The sequence below is a fragment of the Meleagris gallopavo genome, chromosome 10 (assembly GCF_905368555.1).
Source record: "Meleagris gallopavo chromosome 10, MGAL_WU_HG_1.1, whole genome shotgun sequence".
In the NCBI taxonomy this organism is placed as follows: Eukaryota; Metazoa; Chordata; class Aves; order Galliformes; family Phasianidae; genus Meleagris; species Meleagris gallopavo.
In genome coordinates, this window is record NC_139413.1 from 18489640 (window position 1) to 18508943 (window position 19304).

The 19304-nt window shown below is 34.7% G+C and overlaps 1 protein-coding gene across 3 annotated transcripts in view; it reads left to right on the forward strand.

The window, feature by feature from the left end:
• Positions 1-19304, forward strand: part of ZZZ3 (zinc finger ZZ-type containing 3) — a 56548-nt gene that overhangs the window by 24932 nt on the left and 12312 nt on the right. For 2 of the 3 annotated variants that reach the window (XM_085231567.1, XM_085231568.1), the window contains exons 3-8: positions 1180-2738; positions 15772-15910; positions 17322-17469; positions 17552-17670; positions 17948-18019; positions 18215-18316. In XM_085231567.1, coding sequence (XP_085087693.1) covers positions 1231-2738; positions 15772-15910; positions 17322-17469; positions 17552-17670; positions 17948-18019; positions 18215-18316 — 2088 coding nt within the window. In that variant the 5' untranslated portion in view covers positions 1180-1230. The remainder of the gene's footprint in view (positions 1-1179; positions 2739-15771; positions 15911-17321; positions 17470-17551; positions 17671-17947; positions 18020-18214; positions 18317-19304) is intronic. The other variant, XM_085231569.1, reaches the window with a different exon arrangement.

A 19304-nucleotide genomic window follows, 5' to 3' on the forward strand; every position in this document is an offset into this window, starting at 1 on the left:
CTATGAAGAATAAGTATGAAATCACCATTGTAGACACACTAGGAACACAAGGCAGACAACATTGTTAATTGTCAGACTTAATTGCTTAAGAGGTGTATTCTTCTTGTCCTATTCTCTCTTTTCTACTCTAAGACTACATGGCACTAAGTAGTAGAATTTTGAGAATTTATACTCTCACTTATGTCTCATTTCTGAAATGAAAATAACTTCATGAAACAGTTTTCCTCCATTTGTTTTCTTAAGCCTTCCTAAAATAAACATATAAAAGTTTTGATTCTGTTACTTAAAATTTTAAGTTTTCACATCATATGACAACTGAGCAGGTCTCTGAAATATGGCATTTGGTTGTATGGAGAAGGGAAGCAATACCATCATGCACAAATGTGAATCTACTGATGATCATGTATATTATGACAGATCTATGGTAAAGTGCTGTTTGATAAGTTGACTTTTTAAAGATGAAATGAACAGAAGAGGTATAAGACTAAACTGATGCTTATGAAAAATGTTATTTTGAGTTTGGGAAAATAATTGAGTACTCCCGCTTTTCACCCTGAAGGCTCAAATACTTACACTCTCAAACTGGTTGTTTTTAATTTAGCATTGAGTCTGAATTTACTTCAGAATTGGTAATGATTCATCCAAACAATTGCATGACAAGTTTAAAAATGGAGAGAACTTGGTAGACAGCATTCTAGTACCTCAGATGAAATTACTGACAGCATAGCCAGGCTTTTCATTGATGTAAATGGTGCAAAAACTGGAGACAGTAATCGTAAATTGAAACAGAGAAGGCCTGACCTGTATGTGAGAAAAAATATTTTCTTTGTAAGGACAAACACTGGAACAGATTACCCAGAGAAGCCGTGGAATATCTGTACTTAGTGGTGTTCAAGACCCAACTGGATGTAGTCTTATGTAACCTCATTTGAATTTTATTTGAGCAGGAGGTTGCTTCTCAAAGTCCCTGCCAACCAATGAATGATTTTATGATTCTGATTCCCACATTAATGAGAGTAACTATTTTTTTACAGGTTTAATTTCTTGGCACAGAAGAGGTATTAATACCCAGCACAGACATGTTTGACACTAGATAGATGTGATGATATGTTCTTCGGAATTGTTTTTTCTGTGGATGTTCTTTGTAATTTTTTTCATTGGTTTATTTTTTTTTTTAAGGTTTCCCAATGAGTGGATCAGGATGAACATACTTTAGGGACTTGCCATAGTATGGCTACTTCTCGATCTACTCGTGTTACAAGATCAACAGTGGGTTTAAATGGCTTGGATGAAAACTTTTGTGGTCGAACATTAAGAAATCGTAGTATTGCTCATCCAGAGGAGGTTTCACCCCATCCTCAAGTACGGTCAAGGTCACCAAAGAAGAGGACAGATTCTGTGCAAACTCAGAAGGGAAGTAATGGTGGAAGAACTACTGATTTGAAACAACAGAGCGCTCGGGAATCATGGGTAAGCCCTAGAAAGAGAGGACTCTCTACTTCAGAAAAAGACAATGTTGATAAACAAACTGTGGAAAATTGTGAGAAAAGACAAGGAGAACCTGTATCACCAGTTTTGAAAAGAATTAAACGCTGTCTACGTTCAGAGGTACCCAACAGTTCAGAAGAAGACTTGCCTACTAAAACAGAAAAGGAATCTTTGGAGCGTAAAAGCTTAGTGTCGGACAATGATGCAGTCTCTCCTGGGACTAAGAGAGCTTGTCGATGTCTTATATTGGATGATTGTGACAAAAGGGAAATTAAAAAGGTGAATATCTGTGCAGAGGGATTTAATAATTCTGCAATAGTTGAAGAAATCACAGGCTATCAGACTGTCAATGGAGTTGGCGAGAGAGACTCAAATTCTCTAAACTGTGATGACTGTCAGTTTGATGGGAACTCTAAGCAAAACAGTGCTGGCTCCTGTATACCCAAGGACAAAACAGTAGCAGAAAATGGAAACTCATTTGCCCATTCTTCATTGTTGCTTAATAGCAGCAAGGAGGATGGTGTTGTAGACCATTATGTGCCTTGCACAAACTCTCAAGAACAGGTAAAGTTAGAGGACCACAAAATAATAAGTGACTGTTTGCCTGAGGAGCATGCTAATCAGGCAGATGAGCCAGCTACTGGGTCCTTTTCTGAAATCCAGTCATCTTTGTTGAGGGATTCTGAGGAGGAAGTAGACGTAGTAGGAGATAGCAGTGCCTCTAAGGAACAGTGTGCTGAAAACACCACCAACAACCCGAATACTCATCATGACAGTACATCAATCTCAGGTGAACCTGAACCACATTCTTCGTTGCTGGACTGTGTTTCAGCTCAAATGACATCTATTTCAGAGCTTCAAGAACACAGATACACATTGAGAACTTCACCACGAAGGGCTGCTCCTGCCAGAAGTAGCCCTACTAAAAACAACTCTCCTTGTAGAGAAAATGGACAGGTCGAGGAAAATAATCTTAGTCCCACTGAAAAGAATGTACCTGTAGGTATTAATAATATCAATGGATCTCCCAAAAATTCTGAAGAAATTAAACAGAATGAAAAAGAGAGAAATTGTAATACAGATAATGGGAGTGACGGACTAAGAAAGCCGCTTTCAGAGACTAGGCTTGTTGCTGGATATGTACCATCTGCCAAAGAGAGTGCCAACAACCACACTGCAGAGGATGAGGAGGAAGAGCCTGATGTGTATTACTTTGAGTCAGATCATGTGGCATTGAAACACAACAAAGAGTATGTGTAACTATGGTAACCATGAATTCTGCTTTTGTCTTATAAAAATATATAATAAGTATTTAAAGTACTTTCAGAAAAACTTAACTGCTTTATAATTTTCATATTCTTCAGTATTCATTTTTCTTGCTTCTACTTCAAACAAAATTAAACTATTTAATATGCAGTATGGTACAGCAATGTGGTTTATACATTTCTCATGATGGTGAGTTCTTTGGACAGAAATTGTTTTTGGAAATACATCTGTTATTTCTTTTCTCTAGAAAACTAGCTGGAAGCAAAACCAAAGGATTAATAACTCTCTTTCTAATTAAAGAGTTCAGTTACATATCAGTGCCTCTGATAAGAGAGTACAGACAGTTTGAAGATTTGTCATTCTATTGTACGTAGAATTTAAGGTTAGATACCTTGTTTTCTTGCTCATGGGAAAGGCCATTATCATATTAAGGAAGATGAATTTACTGCAGCAGTTTGAGAACTTCCTTTAGAGTAAGTTACACCTGCATTGTTCTTCATTTAAATGTAAATGTGTGCATTCTAATTATTAGAAAAGAGCACTGACTTGTTTTTACATTTACTTAGGTGTCTGTAAGTAGAATTGTGGTAATTGTAAATATATGCTAACTGTGACAGTGATTCTTAAAACAGAAGTATACTTCTCTCAGTGAAGAAAGTTTACATAGAAAAAAATTGTCTTCAAATAGTAAATCGGTCCAGATTTTATTGAACAGTCTTTGTACTGCTCTACTGAGTTCTGTGTTTTTTTAGTTGCGATGTTTTCTCCTCTTTCTGTTGTGAGTACTGAAAGGCCAAACGCAGGTGAACTTCAGTTTGCTCCATATTAAGAGCTAAAGCCACTGCTTTAATTTATGTATGTAGCACAATTATAATGAATAAGAAATGCTAAGCAAAGATGATAGTTCAGTCCAGCAGAAGTTTGTCTGTTTGGGGAGGATGGTAGTTCCATTATTTTCATGATGAAATTTTGCTCAGTGTTGGATACAAATGCGTTACTTTAATCAAAGAGAACTGTGGATTAGAGCATAATTAGAGCACGATTGAGTCACACTGACATGTTAAAATAACTGTGAAAGGTCTACAGCTTCAAGCATCAGTCCGAAGTATATGGATACTTTTTCTGTTAGATAGAGAAAATGTCAGTCTTGTCTAAATTGCAAATGAGACAAATGGACTGTTGTCTTTTGAAATTTTTGTATCTGTGTATAGAATGACTTTGCTAGTTATGGTAGTAAAAGTCATAGAGTTATAGTCATATAGTATCCACCTATTTGGTATTTAGTAGGAAAAGAATGTTGAAGATAAGATCAGATTTTTACATGTAGCTTCAATTTTTACTTCTTCCAAAATAAGTACATCCAAGACTCAAGAGTTCCTTAAATGAAAATCTGCAACTAAATGTAAATGCTGTAAAGAAAAAAAAAAAAAAAAAGAAAGAAAAAAAAGGAAGGAAGGGTTGTTATTTTATTATTAAATAAAACAGGTATTTAAAGTGTACTTGAAAAAATTCCGGAACATGCAGGAACGTGCTCTAGTGTCAACTCCTGAATATTTACAGTTACTCTGAATGTTTGGCTACTTGTTCACACAGGCAATAGTTTGTGAGAGCTGGTCAGGGGCCTTTTGAAGTTGGAAGTTTATGTAGATTGCCTGCAACTTGGCCCTGCTACTAACTTGCTGTCCAAATGCCCATTTTCTAAAAAAAGTGCTGTGGTTTTTATTTATATTTAATTGATTTTTGGTGAAAAAAAGTGAAATATAGAAGTCTCTTCTAGAGCAAAAATTTCTAGTTTATACTTTTCAAAAGGGAAGCATGCTTTTGAAGGTAGTGTTACTTAACTGGATATTTTTTTTCCTTTAAAAAAATGTTACTAATGCTGGAAAATTTTGGATGGAAATGTGTTGTTTCGTTCTTTTTTTAATATGGGGTAGAGGTTATATTTGTAAGAAAATAAGTCTAGTATTCTAATGGTTTCTCTTGATCATGTGAAAGATCTGAAGTCTATATTTGGCATTTTTGAATGCCTTATCAAAATAAATTACCTTTTATCTGGAACTTCGTAGTTCAAGAATTAATAAAATACAGTGCAATACATTCATTTCCAGATCTAGAAATAGATGTTCACTCCAGGCTACTCTTAATTTACGTATTATGGCTTTTCAGTAGTGTGTTGGATTGTTCCTGTTCAGTCTCACTTGATGCTTATTTTTGAAAACGTTAAATTAAAAAGCGATAGCAAAAGTGTTTTCTTAGGTTAGTGAGGTGCAAGAGAAATTCCAGTGTTCCTGTGCTATAACAGGTAAAGGCTATATTCATTCTGACTTCAATATTTTTAGCTTAGCCAAGTGTGTGCTGGTCTTAGGCTTATTAGGTGTACAAATGGCATACCATTTTGTTCTTCTGTCTTTTGTTAGTTTCTGATTAAACTTGTCTTTATGGATGATATTTCCTCTGACTTATGTTTCTGTTCACTTTTGAAAGCAAATTTGGAGAGAGATTTTGACTAGGATCAGGAGGTAGATTTTGCAAGACAGTAATATTGTTCTTCACATCCTCCATGCAGGGGAAAAAAAGGCTCTGTTCCTCCATACTGAAGAATCAATTTATGTCTGTGGACTTAAATTATTTCTAATTTTATTACATAGCTTGATTACATACACATTCGTTCAGCTGATTTTCACTCTCCAAGGAACTGTTGCAACATTGATAAAACATCAATATAGCAAAACCTCCAACAGCTAGTGATATGGCTTACCGTATGGAAAAAAAGTAAAAGCATATTGTGATACTCTTGTATCTATTGTTCTTTCAGTCATCTTTAAGCAACATTCATACATGAATATTTTTAGACAACTGATGATGCATTAGGAAAAATAATCACAGAAAGCAAAGTATGGAATATTATTATTCTGAGAGAAGGTCAAAGTGGTGAGTGTTCCACAACCCTCTAACAGGATGCATCCATCCTACAAAGAAGGATCCAGGATCTCTAAACAAAAATTTTATTGCAGTGTTAGATCTTCTGACACTGACAGGCTGATCTAAAGGCTTGTGTAATTGTAAAGTACTGTTAATGTTAATTTTCCTGTTATTACATGCCCAGTTTGAATTCTTGTGTATTGTTGTAATCAGAAAAATTGTTTCAGAAAAAATATGGTTTGGTGAATATTTGAGAACTTCGCTTATATTTCCTAGCTCAGAAGGGTTTGTGTTTTCTCTTGAGATATTTTCTTAAAACCAGAAATTTTTATTTAATTTTGCATTGCTGAATTTTATATGTTGTGCTTAGTGTTTTGCATGTGTCTTTTATCAATAGCATCTAATATGTCTTTTCTCTTTTCCCATTTTAAATCTCCCTTATAGTGCGAAAGCTTACTTTAATTTTCTGTCTTTGATTAACTTCTCAGTCTGTTTTCCCCTTTGTCCTGTATTTGTGTTTCATTTAATGTTCTTTTTTTTTCTTTTTCCTCTCTACTGTTTTTGGAGGTTTGTATTGATTGGCAAGCATTAGGGTTGTATGAGGGGAAAAAATTCTGCTCAACACTCTTCTCTAGATCTGCTGAAGACTTTTGGTGAAAATGTGATTGAGGAATTAAGTTTCCATGTACATATAAGGCATTGTGCAGTGTGTTTCTAAGATCATGTAATTGGTGGTTAGCTTTAGAGGGAGTGGATTGCTTAGGCCTGTAGATACAGGCACAATACAAGAATTATGCATGAACACTTGCCTGCAAGCATTAAGTTGCAAGAGCCAGTATGTTGTGCTTGTTTGGTAAATAAATATTCTCATATCTTTGTTTTTATTGCTTTGTAATATTTAAAATTACAATAGTTGTACCAGCATTTAATCTGAAGTCAGACAGATTAGAATGAATTAGCTTAATACATCTCTTAAAACCCCATTTTATGAATACTTAATGAGGGTTTTATTGTTGCAGAAACCTGGAAAGACAGAGAGGAATATGCTGGATATTCCAGTAAGATCTCATATTTAATTGACCACTCGTAGAAATGTTGATTTATTTGAATGTGTTTAACTTCCAATATTACATGCGTGTGACAAACAAAAAAAAATCATCTCTGGCATCTTTTACTATGTTACAAATTCTGTATTTTATTTAGTTGGTCACAAATGTTTCAACCTAATAAATCAGATTTTAGAAGTTCTCTGTAGAATTTCATCTCATTGCACTTGCTAGAATGCAGTCTGTTGCATCTTGGTGTGGTAGTTGTTCATTTGTTATTACCAATTTTTCTTGAAGTGCAACTCTAACGTAATTCTTCAGCAGCATTTTTCACTAATATCCATGCACCACATTTTTTTTTCTTTAACTGGATGAGTATTAAAAATCAGACTACTTTTCATTGAGTATGTTTTAAGATAAAAGCTCCATATCTATCTTTGTATCTACATATTATTTAAGAATAAGTATATTACAACAGTATTTATCTCTGTATTTTCAGATATGTTCAGGAATGTATGTCAGAGAATAGATCAAATTTATCACGCAGTATGGATTAATCTCAATGTGCGGATAAGATTGTGTAACATTCCTTTGTAGTGAGGGTTTGTAGCCATGAGTAGCCAGTACTGCAGCTGAATTATCCTTCTCAATTATTTTTCAGGACACCTTTATCTCATTTTTCTCTGCAGCATCCATGCAGTTTTATTGTGAGGAGACTGGTTGGTAGATTTTCAACATCTTCACGAATATAACAAATTGGTGCAAATAAAAACTTAAGTTACTTTTCAGTGGCTGTTTTTTTTTCCTTAATGAGGTGGAGAATATTAGAAGAAAGCTGTAATTTTGTAAATATGTAACCTCCGCTGATTTCTTAATAGAAAAGTATTTTTGAGTATTGATAAAGTATAAATTTTAGTGTAGGAGAATAATAAAAGTGAACAGCTAATTTTTTTATTTTAAATGCAGATGTGCCACGTGCACATTAGATTGGAATGTGTTTTGATTCTTGCTTAGTCTGCTCCATGGCATAGTAACATGGCATAAAGTGATACATTTTTCTTATATTACATACTAATGCAAAATTTAAGCATAGATTTTTTCACGGAGCAGGTTCTGTTCTTTGATAGATAGATCCATATTCTCAGTAAGTACCAAAATATAGGCTTTAAGTAAAAATCTCATTTAATGTAGATCTTGAATGCTGCAGCTAGTTTATCTGCAAAGCAGAAAAATAAGAGAAATCAATTAGAACTCGTAATAGGAGTTTCTGATCAATTGCAGTGTGTAGTGCGGATAATTGCGTTACTAAATCATGTTGTGCTACTGTAATGGGCATACCACCAGATCTATCAATTAAGTCCTGATTACGTTTTACACCAGTGTAAGATAGTTAGGATTTTGATTTTTTTTTTTAATTTTTACTGCTTGCATCGTTTTTTTATAATGTATTTACTCTATATTTATCAGTGAAAAAGTAGTAAATGATATAAATTATTGCAAGATCAAAGCAAGGTTTAGTAAGAGTATTTTCATAATCATAGAACGTGTTTTATAATTACATAAACTATCCAATGAACACTAAATAATAGAGCTCTTAATTTGCAAGAGAGAATGCCTTGGGCCTGTGCTGTATCTGCTTTTTTCTCACTAGTAATAGGCTTATTCTGGGAACTATGAAATGTCAAATACATTTGTCAAATTCATTTTTCTGTCTCTGACTATATTTATCTTGCTGTCAGCCACGGTACTGTCCTAGTGAACAGCACTATCAACCACAGAGCAATCCTCATTTAAATAATGCATCCTGTGGAAAACTGTGTCCTTTGCTCCTTGAATTCTCTTCCATTCTGATTTGCCTCGTTTTTCTTTTTCTACATTTTTCTTTCTACACTCTTCCAAGAGTCCTCTGTTGTGACTTCTTGACCTGGAAGAGAGCAGAAGTTCCATGGTGCAAAGTAGTATGTCTGCATTTGCTTGCCTTTCCCTTAGTGGAGACAGTAATTGTGATCTCTCCCACTTCCAAACTGCCAGATAGAGAACATTCAGGAACTCATTTATCTTTCAAAAATTCATTGATCACCATGGTTCAGAAATCATGGAGAAAAAAATCTACAAATTAAAAAAAAACGCCCACCAACTTACTATTTTTATACAGAACAATGGTAGAAATTTTTTCCTACCTGGTCATAAAAAACACTTAAAATTCCTGAAGGATCCTCATAGCAATCAGGTCCTGATTTAAAAAATAAAAATAATAATAATAATAAAAAAGTGCTGAGTTTATAAGTTAATATTTCACAACTGCTGTTCTGGTTGTGTTTTTGGTTATACATGAGTGGCACTTTTCACAAAAGCAGAAGTATATATGATGACATTTAAAAGTTTTGTTAAGACAAGCACAAGCTGTGTTTGTCCATGGTTTTATTTTCATAGTGGATGTTAATAAAAAGTAATATAATAAAGTTTTATTTTTATTCCATCCTTCTCTTTCCTCCTTTACCCAAAAACGTACATTCTGTTCCTATAGCAAGAACATGTAAATGGAGGTTTTCTTTGTCATATTTTAGTGAAAACCTGCATAGATTAACACAGAATGAGTTGAAGGTGTTCAGTAATCAGTACTGCCAGCTTTCTCAGATTTGATTTTTTTTTTTTTTTTTAATGAGATGGCGTTTCTGTTCAGATGGTCGAATTTTGTGGTAACATGGGATGCTCATGTTCTGTCTCGGTAAGAAAGCCCCTTGGCTGCTTTCCCATTATTTTTTAAGAGAAAAATATCCAAGGGGTGATAATGAAGAAATCAAAGTGGCATTTTCTTTCACTGAAGGAATTGGAACTGTTTTCATTACAGATGAGAAGGAAGGAGTAATAGTTGAGGGTGTGCAGTTGGTATTCCCTTCCATGCCTCTTGTGAGAAAAACAGTTCTGCAGTTTCTGCATGCCACTTCAAGCCTCGAAAATAGAGAAATGACAGACACCTACAGCATCTTCCCCACTCTCTTGACTGTCCCACAAATACTTTTATATGAAAGGAAGATCACCAGCAAGCTATATTAATGTGTTAACTTTGGGAGAGCTAACGGGTGATGTTTTAACCTTTCATGTTGACGAAATTGCAGTAAGTTACACATTCATTCAGAGGCACAGAGATACAAGTGCTACTAAAAAGTTTGAAAACTAGCTGGAAATGCAGTTATTTGCTAAGGATGGTTTGGTATGGCTAATACTAAGCACTGTTGAGTGTGGTGGACAGCTCTTGACAAGAACAAAGCCTACAGAAATACATGGATGTGGATGTTCTGTTTCTGAGTCAAAGATAAAGACTTAAGAAAGAAAGGGACATCACAGGTTCAGAACCATGAAAATATTGTTCAAATGCTAAAAATAGGAAGCCAGGAAGTTAGAAGGAGCATGTATCTGTTTCCTTGGGCTGCCTTTGAAATAAGGGTGGAATGGAGTTCCTTTAGCATCCAGGTAAAAGGCTGCAGAAGGGTTTTTTGGTTTAGTGATGGTGGTGGTTGTTTTGTTGTGTATTTGTTGTTGGGTTTTTTGTTGTTGTTGTTGTTTTTTTTTTTTTAAGTCTTCCTTTAAAAAGAATTATTTTGTTGTACTTCTTGACTCTATATTGTTTTAATTTAATTAATTTAATTTAATTTAATTTTAATTTAAGCACAACTTCTTCATCGTGGCGTTCAGAAATTGTAATTTTTATTGCTACCACCAGGGTAAACATGGCGAAACTAGCCTTGTGTGTGTAGGCTTTGCTGTTGCTTTTTACATAAAATGGAGATACAGGTTAATTATTATTTATCTCAGAAGTCTTTTAAATGCCCTAAAATAGAAATATTATTTATGTATATAGAAAGTACAATAAATTACTGTACATATAAAGAAATCAAGTTGTAGAAGAAGAAAAAATTAATTATGGATTGCCAAGTTGGCCGTTAAGTCAATTACCTTAGTCATAGTATCATAGCATTAGTAAGGAAAAACCTACTATGTGCTGCTTTCTTTAGGTAAGGGTGCTTTTGTCCTGACAGGAGTTGATGTATGCCTATATTGATTATCTGCTTTTCTGTTTCTGAAAGGCTGTCAGAGAAGGGCCACTCTTCATCAGTCTCTTTGCTTCCATGTTGCTGCCAGGTGTGTTCTCCAAGTCTTGCACTCACTTGGGAATCCCAGCATTCTTCCCCACTGCAGTAATGGACTTTTAAAAATCTCTGCTGGACATTAGAATAATTTGTGAGGAAAAAATACATTGTTTAAAATTCTGTATCACGGCACTGGCAAAGATTTCAGATGAAGCTTAAAAGCTGGGTGCTTTGTCTGATGTTTCTGAATTAAACTTCAAACAACAACAACAAAAACCCACCATTTTTTATTTTTATTTTATAAAGAGAAGATTCTGTTTGATCTGACTAGAAAATTTCTCCAGGAAGCTGCCTTGGGTTAAAACGGAAATTCTAAATATATTTTCAAGAACTTTAGACTAATACTAGAGTACACTTGCTTTTTCTGCATTAGTTTTCAGTCCTCTAATGAAACCTGATTAATATACCAATCCTTTCTTACTTTAGCGTCTGATAAGGATTTTTTTCTGAACTGCTGACACTGCCAAAATCCGAAGTGATTAACTGAATAGAGCATTTTAATATCCATTTTGCTAGAGTGCCAGTAGATGGCACTAAAACAAAGACTTACTCAAAGCCTCCCAATGAATGATAGATAACTGATAGTTCTTGACAATACAAGTTTGCACTAATAGTCTAACAGTGATAAATATATTTAAAGAGTACAGAGGTAACTTTGAGATAGCATCTGAAGTGTTTAAAATCCACAATTGATTGTACTGAAAACAAGTGGTAAGCGATAAGTGCTCATCTCTATGTCTGTAATAAGATAGCCTGTGTGAATGCTGTGAAACTGGGGTGATCAAAGTTACATCTGCTTTTAAAGATAAGCAAATGTGAGAATATTTATTGTATCACTGAGGGTGCTATGTAGTCATCAAATGCTGAAAAAGATAAAGTAGTTCATGCTAGGAAATACAGGCTAAAACTTGGAATTGAAGGGATTTCATTCTATAAGTTCCATTTATTTTCATGAGGGAAGAATGGATGTAATACATCTGTCTTCACCTTAAAGATGAGAAAATGCCTTAAAATTATGTGTCAGTATTTCATGATGAAAACTCAGCTAATAGTGCACTGTGGCATATGAGTTAATGTGTAAATTTACTTTGGATAAAGATACTTGAAATAGGACTTCCTTTTTATGGATGAGACAGTACCCATACGTGGCTCAGTTTTCTCAGGTGTTCCTAAATGTTTGTGGATTCGAACTTCGTAGGGAGTTTGTTTTCAGTGAAAGCTTTGCCAGTCTTTTACATCTGCTCCTTACATTGTCTAACAGGACAAAACTGATGCTTCACATTTCTTTAATATAATTTAACTGAAAAGCCTCACTCATTAATTTCATCCAGTTTGCAGATGTGAATCAGATTAATTAAAATCTTCATTTCATGCTGTTTCACAGAAAACTCATTCACTTAAGACTTAGAGTATATTTTCCTCTCAAGAAATGTTCAAAAACCAGAAACTAGCGTCTGACTCTGACATGAGTTTATTTAAATATGCTGAATGACACGGCTTCTTGTATAGACTGCTGCTAAGCCATTTCATGTATGAGTTGTGGAAGTACATTGTGTAGGATGAAAATTTTCCTGCAAAGTAAACTGTGCTTCAGGCTTACATCCTAAAAATTTAGTAATTTCAACTGAGAAAAGTGTAACTTCCATCAGGGTAGGTGTTAGACTGACTGCACTTTTCCTAAATAATGGATATTTATTCATATGACTTTGTTTTGTTTTAGCAGAGAATGTGGGATTTTCATGGTAATTCCTCACAGATTTTGCAGAAAATTACGTAGTTGCAGCTGGGCAGTTCTGAGATGGTGGCTGTGTGGTTGCCTCTCTGGCTGTGCCCCAGTTCTGCAGCAGAGTGGAGACACAGGTTGCAGTAACTTTCTCCTCTCTGTGCCCCATACCTTTATATTCTCTGGGCTTTTTGGATTTTGGATTTTGGAGGTGGTTCACATCTTCAGGAAGTAGTTTGAGTCATAATTGTTGTGTTTATTTACAAAAAAGAAAACTCTGCAAGATGTGTGATGAAATTGTTAGCTACTTTTTTGTTGCTGTTTGGAACTGTCATGGAAATTATGTGCATGCACTGTTTTTTGGTAACATGGTAGAAGTATTGTGCCAGAAACAGACAGACTTCAGGAAAATGCTAACTGTGTGTTATTTCACTTAGTATTTTTGCAGAGAAATGCTTGGCTCTTTTGCGATTGTGTGGGATCACAGAACCAAAAGCCTGCACAAACATATGAAAACAGGACTCGTGCACTGTTATACAGTTGGTTAAAAACTTGTGTTGGAATTTAAAAGGATGGTTTAGTACTTGGTAAATATGACGTACATCAATGTGAAAAATGTTGATTATTTTCAGTGTTTTCTTTGGAAAATAAGACCCCAAGATGCACATTTTCCCTCATTTAAACAGGTCTGATAGTCACATAATAAAACTGCACTCCGATTCCAGTGCTTCAGAAAATAACCACTCATTAAAAAACAAATGTAGAAGTTGGAGTAGCTTGAAGTAAATACATTTCTTCAGCAGAAGTATTAAAAAGCACTGTGAACTATGTTTACTCAAAACCCCTTCTCTCCTGAAGTATTTTATAAAAGTGCTATGTTATGGCAGATCAGCATCACGTGAAATGCTTCTCATTGATTCTGACATTGTTGTAGCATTTTTTGTATTTCCATGAAGACCAGTGGAATCGTTTGTGAGCCATTGAACTTCTCATCAGTGATAACTGAAGTCACCTGAATGCCTTAAGAAGTAGTAGTTAGTTTTCAGTATTCTTGTTTTGTTTGTTACTTCTCCGAAATGCAATTTCTTCCATTCAGACTTAATTATTGAAGGCCACCTCATTAAGATGATTTCTTCTGTGCCATGTGAATCCTCATTAAAACCAGCATTTGTAAAATGTATTTGATTGCCTTTTGCCTTGTATATATGTAACTGTGTTGAATATAATGATTATTTTCTTTCCATTCAATTTTGAAAGCAATCAAATACAATTTGAATAAATAAGGAAATTAAATATCTGCCTTTCTTTTCTTGAGCCACTGTAACAACATTTTAAGTGCAAATTTTTATGAATCTCCATTGCTACGACTGGAGTTAGCTCCAAAGGTTGAGCAGAAGTTGCATTACTTGATGATAGAGAAAAGGCTTTTCGTTCTTCGTCTCCCTGAGTTTTTTTATTAGCCTGCTTTTCTTTCACTTCTCTGGAGTGTACAGGGCAGTCTTCTGCATGACAAGTACTGTCAGTGCACCTGAGGTGGACGGAGGTTGCCCGCACAAAGATAAGCAGTAATCAGAAGTTACTGGTAAAAACTTAAGTGAAGGTTTTGTGATTACTTCTCTGAGCCCATAACAACTTGAGCTGCGGTGTTGTTTCAGGCCAATCTTGACATATACCATCACAAAATTTATTTCTGAAATCATTTTGCATGTTCAAGAATAACCTCGCTAGTTATTTAATGAGCATTTCAGGTGTCAATTAAATGTAACCTGAATATGTGAGGACTAATTTAAATAAGAAATCCATAAGAGATTTATATCATGCTGTTTTTAAATAAACTCAGCACTTTAGTTTCAAGCTGAAAAACTTGTGGCTGTAGTTTGTGTTTTCAGCTATTACACAGAAGTGGAAAGAAAATTACCTTCTCTGGGGTGATTCAGTGTCTGGGCAGAAACCGATACACTTGATGGTATGAAGCCTGTATTTTGCCTCGAAGCTGTTTACTTCCCTCCACTTAAAGCCTTACCCAACTACCAATATAGTGGATTGAAAATCTTGCATTAGCTCTGAAACCTCTGGATCTTTTTTATAGTGTGTGTGGAAATGATTGAGTTAAGATTCTTTTTACTTTAGCAATAAGGGAACAGAAAGAAGATTTTACTGAAATAGTTTAGTAGTAAAGAGATCTTACCTGATTTTAGTACACACTAGGTTGCATTTTGCATTGAACTAAAATGTAGTTGTAATACTAAATGTCAGAAAGCATTTTCCTGAAGGCATTGATATGTAGTGATTTGTAACAACAGGAGCCACAGGTATCACAGGTTTGTGATCTGAAGTGGACAACCATACCTATAAAGCTGATAAAGGGAATTACTCGTTTATTGTAAGGCTGTGTTATTGTATGGTGTGATTTCCTGCCCCAAGTTAGCTTTACAGAAGACAGTCTGGGCAGCCTCCATTACTGAGTGCAGATGTGAGAGTCATATGAGTGATCTTTAACATACCTGTTAAACAGAAAATCAGATTTGCGTGAGGGTCAAGCATGGTGTATTTGAGGGCACACTGACATTTCAATTAACTTCTGTATTCTTAGAGAAATCTCTCCTGTATGCGTTTATTTTGTGAATTTCTTTCTGTGGTTTATTGTCACGTTTGCAAATGGTTATTCTATTCTCTGAAATGAAGTTTCTCTGAAATGTTTAGCTGCAGAGTTTTTAAGAGTCATTCTTATACATTCTGTAGGGGGTTGAGTGCAATGTTGAATTTTCGCAGTAGAATCATTCGTGGTTTATTTTGGAGTGAGTGAAATTGCATCATTTTGTTTGTTTTCATTTTTTTCTTTGTAAGCGAAGAATATAGAGCATAACTGTTGAGAATATAAGAAGCATGTCCCTGGTAGCATTGTTTTAGCTAGTATAGGATTTAGGTTTAAAAAAACTCAATGTATTAGTAGTAATAGTAATACTGTTGTTTTTTTTTACTGGTTTATATAAATTCATCTACTTAAAATAATTTTGATACAATTATTTATATAATTCAGTAAAAATGCCTATCATCTGTTTCAGATAAGCTATTAAATCTGTTAGATACTAGGAGATAATCATGGCTAGTATTTAGATTTGGGGGTTCACTCTTAAAGACAAATTTAGTGAGATGTTTTCCTTTGTCTCTGTAGTTATCAGAGACTGTTACAGACGATTGCTGTACTCGAGGCTCAACGTACTCAAGCAGTTCAAGACCTTGAAAGTTTAGGCAGACACCAGAGAGAAGCACTGAAAGATCCTATTGGATTTGTGGAAAGACTCCAGAAGAAGGTATTTCAATGGGCATTTCTTAAGTCTTACTCAGATTTTTTTTTTTTTTAAATAACTAGTGATTCATCATCTGTAGAAATTGGAATTCTTTATAAACTTGCATTAGGAGTTTAAAGCCTTTTCTCTGCTGAGCAAAAAATGGCCCGTTGTTTGCTTATTAAATCTGTAAGAGAAAGCGCTTCAAATATTTAATTAGATATATTTCCTTTTTTTCTTGTGTAGATATGTAATTTTAAAATTTCTAATTGTAATATGAGTATTTTAGGACAACCTGAAATCTACAAGTCATAAACTTCAGATCGAGGATTTGGGACTTTTCTTATTAGAGAATTTAAGTCTTGTACTATGAGTGAATTTGGTAGGGTAATTTTTAAAGAGCAGGAAATACAGTTCATAAAACCAAAATGAACTCTGGAAGATATGTCTAGAAGAGTGCTGGATAACATAACTGAAACATTGTTTGATAGAGGAGAATGAATTTTGATAAGCAAGGATCTTTTCAAGTGAAAAGAAAAAAAGAACAAAAACACGGACAGATGTTAAAAAAGGTTTAAAGGTTGAATATCTTTTCACTCCCACGTCTGCCAGTGACAAATGCCTCCTCTTCTTGTCTGGCAGCAATATTTTGCATTTCAGTGGAAAATGAAATAGGTACCTTACTATGCCCTTACTCTATGCTTGTAGAGACATAGATTTAGAGAGGTCTGCTCTAAGCCCATTGGTTTCAGTGGTTATTATCCATTACATTTTGAGATGAGTTTATAGCATGCAAGACTTAATAGAGGTTGCATTTGATAATGGTTGTATCATGTAGGAAGTAGTAATGCTAGCTGAAAGCATCTGGTGCATATGAGTGTCTGAAGGAAATAGATACTCTTAAGCTTGACTGTCAAATACATTGGTGACCCTTGCAACAGTTGTGTTCTATATAGAAGACAGCAAAATCAGTGTAAAACATATGTTGAATTCCTTGAGGGGATGTGTTTAGGTTTACCAGATGATAAAACTTGAAGTCCTGTGGTTTCCTGTGTTTTCTTAATCTTGAGAAAAGTACATATCCTAGGCAAAAAGTATGTCTGAACAAAAGTCGGATAGACAGCAACGAGAAATTGAAGTCAGGAACTCCTTATTTCAACTGTGAAACACACATTTTCAAGTCTTATGCTTAATAAGCCATCATTGTCCGTGCCGCTGCATATTTTATATGCACTGTTGTGTATTACTCTTGAAAGATACTTTCTCTTTAAAAAAAACTGTGTGCTGCATGGCACTTCAAAAATATTGATTTTCAATTTTGCTGCTAGCTAAAAGGCAGCATCAGGTTTTCGTGACTTTTTAGGATTTGTAGCTATTTGTTTGGATATTCAACTAAAGTAAATATTGCTTTTCAATGTTTACTTTCTTTTTTCAGGTTGATATGGGTCTTCCATATCCTCAGAGAGTTGTTCAACTCCCTGAGATTGCCTGGGACCAATACACCACTAGCCTTGGAAACTTTGAGAGAGAATTCAAAAACCGAAAACGTAACAGTAGAAGAGCAAAGCTGATTTTTGACAAAGGTAAAAGGAGAAAAAACTTATGTTACAAAAAGCAAGAGATGAGGATGGAGATTTAATGAATCCTTTCCTTTGTTCCCACCAGTAGGTATACCTGCAAGACCAAAAAGTCCTTTGGATCCCAAGAAGGATGGAGAGTCAGTTTCTTATTCTGTCTTGCCTTTAAGTGATGGTCCAGAAGGTTCTACAAGCAGTCGTCCACAGGTAGTTATCACAAAAGGAAATTTTTATAAAACAATAACTTTTTAAACTGCTGTGTGAATATTTTAAACTTTTACCTCAAATGTTAAAATTGGTCATGAAATTCATGCATGTATTGAAATCTGTTTACTTTTTTTTATTATTTAGGCAAAACTTATTTCAAATTTCCCTGATTTATTTGGTCTGTATTTGATTTTTACTTAGGTAGGAAGAAGATCAGAGTATCCTTGCCATATGTTTTCTAAACACCTTTTCCATTTTATGTACTCTGTTTGAACAGATGATAAGAGGGCGACTCTGCGATGAGACCAAACCTGAAACTTTTAACCAGCTGTGGACTGTAGAGGAACAGGTAATGGGAAACCTTTCTATTTATTTTGTAGCAGTGATAACATACATGATAATAATAAAAACAAACTGTGTAATAATATTTAATTAGTAATTAGAAACTAAAATCACATACATGTAGATGCTTGTACTTTGACAACTCATGCCTATGTTAAAACAGGTGGTTTTTCTTTAACTCTTGATTTTTTGTTCGATTTAGAAAAAACTCGAGCAGTTGCTTCTGAAGTATCCCCCAGAGGAAGTAGAGTCCCGAAGGTGGCAGAAGATAGCTGATGAACTGGGAAATAGAACAGCTAAGCAGGTAACAAGTAGAACACTTTGAGAAGTAATCCCTCTCATTGATAATGTTTTTTATTGCTGTTTAGAAAGTGTGATAAGAACTTGTATCTGGATTTATTCTCACCTCTTGAATCATTTATTTCTCATCTTGATAATTGGCAGACATTTTAATACTTGCATACCAAAGAATTGGCTCTATATTGGTGTCCACATCCACAAAGGAAACCAAAAGTGGAGACACTGAGTTTCTGTATCTGACTTTTAGGAGCTTTTGCAGTAACACGGTGTATAATCAATGGATATAGAGGTGATATGGTATATCCAGGAGCTTGACTGATGTAATTGTTATATTGGAGTAAGAAAAGAAAGTCATTCACCCTATCCAGGGCTCACAAAATAGACTCCAGTGGAGCAGATCTCCAGAGAGATCCTTCCCATTGGCAGTCAGCTCTTAAACGGGTCTAGGAGAGATGGAGCCAGGCTCCACCCCTTCCTGTAGCACAGGTGAGTTGCCTTCACCTGTGCTCCCATGGCTGACTCATTGCTCACCTCAGGTGATCAATCAGAGATTCAGGCTGTGATTCAGCAGCCCTATACACATGGCATAATTTCTCCAGTTGACCAGGAGAAAAAATGTTTGTCTTGTTTTTACAGTATTTTAATTTCTTCTGTTTAGCTAGTGTGCTTTCACATTAAGGAATATTAAGTATTTCAGCATAAAACATTACTTCATTTCTAGTGATGTCTGTATTTATGTTTTTCAATAGTGGCAAATTGAAATGTGTGAAGCTCATTTCATAAATAAAATATGGAAGTACTTTCTATATGGTACCAATGTGTAATTTATGTGTTACTGTTTACTGTTAAGACAGAAAAAGTTTAACTTCAGCAGGTAAGAAGTTGCTCAAGTTCTTTATCGCTGTTTTCGATAGATTTCTTTGTGTATTTTTGAACAAGATGATTTTTTAATATGAAAGCCTTCAAAGCATCTGGAAATATGACAAATGTAG